At 42.1% G+C, this 8,466-nt stretch overlaps 1 protein-coding gene across 1 annotated transcript in view; it reads left to right on the top strand.

Annotated features, from left to right (window-relative positions):
* The first annotated feature begins 1,090 nt into the window (after positions 1 to 1,090).
* The window catches only part of LOC306749000 (protein disulfide-isomerase A3-like), a 13,798-nt gene continuing 6,422 nt past the window's right edge, over positions 1,091 to 8,466 (top strand). Inside the window, exons 1-7 of the mRNA XM_079232241.1 lie at positions 1,091 to 1,324; positions 2,820 to 2,898; positions 2,971 to 3,088; positions 3,180 to 3,287; positions 3,382 to 3,511; positions 7,020 to 7,133; positions 7,216 to 7,341. Coding sequence (XP_079088367.1) covers positions 1,161 to 1,324; positions 2,820 to 2,898; positions 2,971 to 3,088; positions 3,180 to 3,287; positions 3,382 to 3,511; positions 7,020 to 7,133; positions 7,216 to 7,341 — 839 coding nt within the window. The 5' untranslated portion in view covers positions 1,091 to 1,160. The remainder of the gene's footprint in view (positions 1,325 to 2,819; positions 2,899 to 2,970; positions 3,089 to 3,179; positions 3,288 to 3,381; positions 3,512 to 7,019; positions 7,134 to 7,215; positions 7,342 to 8,466) is intronic.

Below are 8,466 nucleotides of genomic sequence, written 5' to 3'. Positions count from 1 at the left end.
CCAAGGAAACCAAACAGGGAGAGAAGACGCGAGGAAACATGTTTTAATAGACATGAGACGTCTTTTCCTCTAAGCGTCACGTGAAGCCACGTCGGTTTCTGATGACTGCGACCGACTGACAGCTGATCACATCTGATCAGATGTGATCACAGGTGATCACATCTGATCAGCTGTCAGTCGCTTTAACAGCTGATGAGTTTTGTCTGGAGAGTTTTTAGCGAACATTTTAATAAAAATGCACTTAAAATATTGATAACGATTATCGTATGTTTTCAGTTGATTTAATGAGTTAAACTACTACTTTATATTAATAAAGACAAAGTTATCATGATGTCAGAGTGGAGATGTTTTCTCTGTCGTCTGTTACCGTTTAATAAACTGCATTGAGTATTGTTATACTGTGATGTGTATTTATACTGTGATGTGTATTTATACACAGTGTGAGTATTTATACTGTGATGTGTTCTGCTTTTACTGCAGGATCCATTTCTACTGGCGGAATGCGTCTTATTTATTCATTTATTTATTATTTACATCGGTATGTTTTGAAGTTCTGATTGTGACGTCATTATAAAACAACACAATATAAATGTTTTCTCTTCATCACGTGTAAAAAGCGTTTCCTCTCTCTGATTTTAATGACATACATAACAAAAGTTATTGAGGGAAACAGATCAAATCTTAGATGCAGTGTTTGTGGTCCTTTTGTTGTTCAGACCTACAATGAACATATTTTAACCAGATGGTGAATAAGAAAACAGATATATAATATAATATATAACCTGAGTTTAATCTGTGATCGTCTCTGGTATGAAACTCCAGCGATCAGTCCGCTCAGCTGCAGCGTCCAATCACATAACAGATGAACAGCGAGGGGGCGTGTCCAGCGTTAAAACACTTCCTGGAAGCTCTCAGGGCTCCTCCTCCTCACTCCTCGATCCTCCGAGCAGAATAAGAGCTTTGGGACTGCCGTCAAGATGGCGGCACAGAACCACTTCCGGTTCAATCGAGGAGCGAGGAGCGAGGAAACGACAATTTAGAGACTTGGGATGTACCCAATGTGTTTTCCGACGCGACTCTTATTGTGGAATCCGTGACCGGAAGCGTGAGTTACGTCGCCCCGGTAAGGCGCATGACGTCACTCGCCGTCTCTCTCCAACATGGCGGCCGCTGCCCGCCTCCTCCTCGCCGCGGCGCTCGCGCTGTGGTCTGGTTTTCCCGCCACGGTGTCCTCGCGCAGAGACGCACTCGAGCTTGGCGACGCGGACTTCGATTACCTAGCAACGGAGCACGAGACCATGCTGGTGAAGTTCTACGCGCCATGGTAACGACTCCAGCGGATAACCATGGTAACGGGCTATTGTCTTGTGACGTGTCCTAACCTGTCTCCTTTCCTTGTTCCCTTTCCTTCCTCTTTCCTTTCATTGTCCCCTTTCCTTCCTGTCTCCTTTCCTTGCTCCTTTTCCTTATTCTCTCCTTTCCTTGTTCATTTTCCTTCCTCTCTCCTTTCCTTGCTCCCTTTCCTTCCTGTCTCATTTCCTTGCTCCCTTTCCTTCCTGTCTCATTTCCTTGCTCCCTTTCCTATCCTATCTCCATGTTCACTTTCTGCCTGTTCCCTCACCTCTTCCCTCCATCCCTCCTTCTTTCCTTCCTCCATCCCTCCTTTAATCCCTCCCTCCTTTCCTTCCTCCCTCTCTTCCTCCCTCCCTTCATTCCTTCATCCTTTCTTCCTCCCTCCCTTCCTCCCCTTTTCTTTCCTCCCTCCCTTCCTCCCTTCCTTCCTCCATCCCTCCCTTCCTCCCCTCTTTCCTTCCTCCCTCCCTCCCTCCCTTCATCCCTTCCTTCCTTCCTTCCTCCCTTAATCCATCCCTCCTTCCCCCTTCCTTCCTCCCTCCCTTAATCCATCCTTCCTTCCTCCCTCCTTCCCCCTTCCTTCCTCCCTCCCCTCTTTCCTTCCTTCCTCCTTCCCTTCCTTCCTTCCCTCTTTCCTTCCTCCCTCCCTCCCTTAATCCATCCTTCCTTCCTCCCTTCCTTCCTTCCTCCCTACTTCCCCCTTCCTTCCTCCCCTCTTTCCTTCCTCCCTTCCTTCCTCCATCCCTTCCTCCCTTCTTTCTTCCCTCCCTCCCCTCTTTCCTCCATCCATTCCTTCCTCCCTCCCTTCCTCCCCTCTTTTCTTCCTCCCTTCCTTCCTCGATCCCTTCTTTCCTTCCTCCCTTCCTCCCTTCCTTCCTCCATCCCTCCCTCCCCTCTTTCCTTTCTCCATCCCTCCTTCCCTTCCTCCCTTCCTTCCTCCCTCCCCTCTTTCCTCCCTTCCTTCCTCCCTCCCTCCCCTCTTTCCTCCCTCCCTTCCTCCCTCCCCTCTTTCCTTCCTCTCTCTCTCTCCCTCCCTTCCTCCCCTCTTTCCTTCCTCCCTTCCTCCCTCCCTCCCCTCTTTCCTCCCTTCCTCCCTCCCTTCCTCCCTCCCTTCCTTCCTCCCCTCTTTCCTCCCTCCCCTCTTTCCTTCCTCTCTCTCTCCCTCCCTTACTCCCCTCTTTCCTTCCTCTCTCCCTCCCTCCCTTCCTCCCCTCTTTCCTTCCTCTCTCCCTCCCTCCCTTCCTTCCTCCCCTCTTTCCTCCCTCTCTCCCTCCCTCCCTTCCTTCCTCCCCTCTTTCCTCCCTCCCCTCTTTCCTCCCTCCCTTCCTTCCTTCCTTCCTCCCTGCCCTCTTTCCTTCCTCCCTCCCTTCCTTCCTCCCTCCCTCCCTCCCCTCTTTCCTTCCTCTCTCCCTCCCTCCCTTCTTTCCTTATTCTCTCCCTCCCTTCCTTCCTTTCCTCCCTCTCAGGTGTGGTCATTGTAAGAAGTTGGCTCCAGAGTTTGAGAAAGCAGCGAGCAGACTGAAGGGAACCGTCCAGCTCGCCAAGGTAACACCACCATCTTCATCTTCATCATCTTCACCACCTGTCTCACCTGTCTCACCTGTCTCCCCTGTCCAGGTGGACTGTACAGCTCACTCAGAGACCTGTGGGCGCTTCGGGGTGTCAGGTTACCCGACCCTGAAGATCTTCAGGAACGGGAAAGACTCGGCTCCTTACGACGGACCTCGCAGCGCAGGTCACACACACACACACACGCGCACACACACACACACACACACACACACACGCACACACGCACGCACAAACACGTGTGTGTGTGTCTTCAGATGGGATCTACCACTACATGAAGAAGCAGACCGGACCGGACTCGGTTCCCCTGGAGACTGAAGAAGACCTCCAGACCTTCACCAGCCACTACGATGCCAGTGTCGTAGGTCGGTCACGCGTCACATGACCTTCCTTAGCGTAGCTTAGCATAGCCTCCTGCTGCGTGCTGTCTCTGACCTGCTGATGGGCTCTGGGTCTCAGGTGTGTTCTCAGGTGCAGACGGCTCTCGGCTGCCAGAGTTCCTGAGAGCTGCCGCTCTGCTGAGGGAGCAGTTCAGGTTCGCTCACACCGAAGACCTGAAGCTGGGCCTCGAGTACGGAGTCACCTCAGAGTGAGTATGAAACAAGTAGTACTCTGTATTGTTACTATGTTACTATGTCACTATGTTACTGTTACTCTGTTACTATTACTATGTTACTCTGTTACTATTACTGTTACTCTGTTGCTCTGTTTCTCTGTTACTCTGTTACTATTACTCTGTTACTCTGTTACTATGTTACTCTGTTACTATCTTACTCTATTACTATGTTACTCTGTTACTATGTTACTCTGTTACTCTGTTACTATGTTACTATTACTATGTTACTATGTTACTCTGTTACTATTACTCTGTTACTATGTTACTCTGTTACTATCTTACTCTATTACTATGTTACTCTGTTACTCTGTTACTATTACTCTGTTACTATCTTACTATCTTACTCTATTACTATGTTACTCTGTTACTATTACTCTGTTACTCTGTTACTATGTTACTATGTTACTCTGTTACTATTACTCTGTTACTCTGTTACTATGTTACTATGTTACTGTTACTATGTTACTATTACTATGTTACTCTGTTGCTATGTTACTCTGCTACTCTGTTACTATGTTACTCTGTTACTATGTTACTATTACTATGTTACTCTGTTGCTATGTTACTCTGCTACTCTGTTACTATGTTACTCTGTTACTCTGTTACTATTACTATGTTACTCTGTTACTATGTTACTCTGTTACTCTGTTACTATTACTATGTTACTCTGTTGCTATGTTACTATGTTACTATTACTATGTCACTGTGACTCTGTTACTATTACTATGTCACTATGTTACTCTGTTACTATTACTATGTCACTATGTTACTCTGTTACTATGTTACTCTGTTACTATTACTATGTTACTCTGTTGCTATGTTACTCTGTTACTATTACTATGTCACTGTTGCTATGTTACTCTGTCACTATGTTACTCTGTCACTGTTACTCTGTTACTCTGTTACTATTACTATGTCACTGTTACTCTGTCACTATGTTACTCTGTCACTATGTTACTCTGTTACTATTACTATGTCACTGTTACTCTGTTACTATTACTATGTCACTGTTACTCTGTTACTATTACTATGTCACTGTCACTATGTTACTATGTCACTATGTTACTCTGTCACTCTGTTACTATGTTACTCTGTTACTATTACTATTACTATGTAATGTTACTCACAGACACTTACAGAGTTACTCTGTTACTATTACTATGTCACTGTTACTATGTTACTCTGTTACTATTACTATGTTACTCTGTTACTATGTCACTGTTACTATGTCACTATGTCACTATGTTACTCTGTTACTCTGTTACTATTACTCTGTTACTATGTTACTCTGTTACTATTACTATGTTACTCTGTTGCTATGTTACTCTGTTACTATTACTATGTCACTGTTGCTCTGTTACTATTACTATGTTACTCTGTCACTATGTTACTCTGTTACTATTACTATGTTACTCTGTTGCTATTACAATGTCACTGTTACTCTGTTACTATTACTATGTCACTGTTACTATGTTACTCTGTCACTATGTTACTCTGTTACTATTACTATGTCACTGTTACTATGTTACTCTGTCACTATGTTACTCTGTCACTATGTTACTCTGTTACTCTGTTACTATTACTATGTTACTCTGTTACTATTACTATGTTACTCTGTTACTATTACTATGTTACTATGTTACTCTGTTACTCTGTTACTATTACTATGTCACTGTTACTCTGTTACTGTTACTATGTTACTCTGTCACTATGTTACTCTGTTACTATTACTATGTTACTCTGTTACTATGTCACTGTTACTATGTTACTCTGTCACTATGTTACTCTGTTACTATTACTATGTCACTGTTACTCTGTTACTATTACTATGTTACTCTGTTACTATGTTACTTTGTTACTCTGTTACTATTACTATGTTACTCTGTTGCTATGTTACTCTGTTACTATTATTATGTCACTGTTACTCTGTTACTATTACTATGTCACTGTTACTATGTTACTCTGTCACTATGTTACTATGTTACTCTGTTGCTATGTCACTATGTTCCTATGTTACTCTGTTACTATATCACTCTGTTGCTATGTCTCTGTTACTCTGTTACTGTGTCTCGTTACTCTGTTTCTATGTTACTCTATTACTATGTTACTCTGTTACTATGTTACTATATCTCGTTACTCTGTTGCTCTGTTGCTATGTTACTCTGTTACTATGTCTCGTTACTGTTACTATGTTACTATGTCCCGTTACTATGTTACTATGTCTCGTTATTATGTTTCTATGTTACTATGTTTCTATGTTACTATGTTTCTATGTTACTGTCTCGTTACTATGTTTCTATGTTACTATGTTAATATGTCTCGTTACTATGTTGCTATGTTTCTATGTTGCTATGTTTCTATGTTACTATGTCTCGTTTCTATGTTACTATGTTTCTATGTTACTATGTCTCGTTACTATGTTTCTATGTTACTATGTTAATATGTCTCGTTACTATGTTGCTATGTTACTATGTTTTTATGTTACTATGTTACTATGTTTCTATGTTACTATGTTACTATGTTTCTCTGTTACTATGTTACTATGTTACTATGTCTCGTTACTATGTTTCTATGTTACTATGTCTCGTTACTATGTTTCTATGTTACTATGTTTCTCTGTTACTATGTTACTATGTTACTATGTCTCGTTACTATGTTTCTATGTTACTATGTCTCGTTACTGTTTCTCTGTTACTCTGTCTCGTTACTATGTTTCTATGTTACTATGTTTCTATGTTACTATGTTACTATGTTTCTCTGTTACTATGTTACTATGTTACTATGTCTCGTTACTATGTTGCTATGTTACTATGTCTCGTTACTATGTTTCTATGTTACTATGTCTCGTTACTATGTTTCTATGTTACTATGTTTCTATGTTACTATGTTTCTATGTTACTATGTCTCGTTTCTATGTTACTATGTTAATATGTCTCGTTACTATGTTTCTATGTTTCTCTGTTACTCTGTCTCGTTACTATGTTTCTATGTTACTATGTTTCTATGTTACTATGTTACTATGTTTCTCTGTTACTATGTTACTATGTCTCGTAACTATGTTTCTATGTTACTATGTTTCTCTGTTACTATGTTTCTCTGTTTCTCTGTTACTATGTTACTATGTCTCGTTACTATGTCTCTATGTTACTATGTTACTATGTCTCGTTACTATGTTACTATGTCTCGTTACTATGTCTCTATGTTACTATGTTACTATGTTTCTATGTTACTATGTCTCGTTACTATGTCTCTATGTTACTATGTTACTATGTCTCGTTACTATGTTTCTATGTTACTGTCTCGTTACTATGTTTCTATGTTACTATGTTACCCTGTCACTATATTAATATGTCTCGTTTCTATGTCACTATGTCACTATGCCACTATGTCACTATGTTACTATGTCTTGTTACTATGTGTCATTACTTCATTTGACTTCCTGTTACATGACAGCACATTTGTTTTGCTTAATGTCTTTCAGAAGTGTGTTGTTGTTCAGACCTCCCAGACTGTCCAATAAGTTTGAGGACAGTGTCGTGGTCTTTAAAGATTTCCTGACCATCGGGTCTCTGAGACGCTTTATCAGAGACAACATGTAAGACTCCTCCACTTCAACATGGCTTGGTCAGAGCAGCATGGAGCGGCTCTCACAGAACTACCTATCTCTCTCTCTGCAGCTCTGGTCTGTGTCCTCACTTGACTGTGGAGAACAAAGATCGGCTGAGAGGCCGTGACCTGCTGACAGCGTACTACGACCTGGACTACCACCGCAACACCCGAGGGTCCAACTACTGGAGAAACAGGTAACACACACATATACAGGTAACACACATGTATACAGGTAACACACATGTATACAGGTAACACACATATATACAGGTAACACACACATATTGTAGCGTGAACGGTGGTCTTGCCAGGGAAAGAGGAGGGTAGGGGGGAGAGTAGGAAAGGCAAGACCTCGCACCTAACTCGGTGGCACTCCGTCGGCTAATTATCCTAGTGATCCCGGAGGAAATAATAATCCTCATCCGATATTGGCATAACGCCTTCGGTCTTTTATCTCACCCCGTGCTAAATCGTTAGGTTTTTGTGTTATTTTCAAATTAAGTTATAGGTTTTGTCGAGGGTGTTTTACAGCTTGCGCTCTAGGTCCCCTGCGGTAGGCTGTAACTTCTCTCAACCCTTATCAAGCGAGTACGTATATCGTCTATACCTTCTCTCTACCTATTTTGACACCATCTCATCATTATGACAAACACTGCAAAAGTCTTCACCCAAAGACACTTACCTTAAGTCTCTTTGGTAGATTCAGTCGTCACTTCTGTATCTCACGGTGGATGGACAGGGAAAGAGGGTTAAATTGCTTTAAAGAACCAGAACCTTTGGTTTGGTTTCAGTCCCTTCCAAATGGTAAGGCTGAGTTTTTATTCAAAGTTTATCTTGCATACAAAAAATTAAATTCAATCAAAAAGTCACAAGTAACTAAGAGAAAGGGTTAAGTTTTTAGAGCTGGTGAATGAACACCTCTTCTCTCTTGGTTACTCCTGCACAGAATTGCCAGGCACCCCCCTCCTGATAGCAGAAATTTCTTCCAGACTTTAAAGCTGGAGACCTGTCCCAACCCCTAAGGGCTGGGACAGGTCCAATCTGATGTTTCTCCTTTTCTAGTAAAGATGCATATTAAGTAACTAAGAGAAAGGGTTAAGTTTAGAGCTGGTGAATAAACACCTCTTCTCTCTTGTCTACTCCTGCACAGAATTGCCAGGCACCCCCAAAAAACATGCATTCCTACCCCCTCTTTTATACACCAGAGTACATAAGTCATCCTGTCACCAGAGTTGGACAGAGGAGGTTTCACTACCTTATTTGGTAATACTGCCAATGTTTGCTCTTAACAAAGGAGAGAACATTTAACACATCTCATT

The sequence above is a fragment of the Taurulus bubalis genome, assembly GCF_910589615.1.
Source record: "Taurulus bubalis genome assembly, chromosome: 16".
Taxonomy (NCBI): domain Eukaryota; kingdom Metazoa; phylum Chordata; class Actinopteri; order Perciformes; family Cottidae; genus Taurulus; species Taurulus bubalis.
Note: the sequence above shows the minus strand (reverse complement) of the source record. Positions and strands in the feature narration are given on the sequence as shown.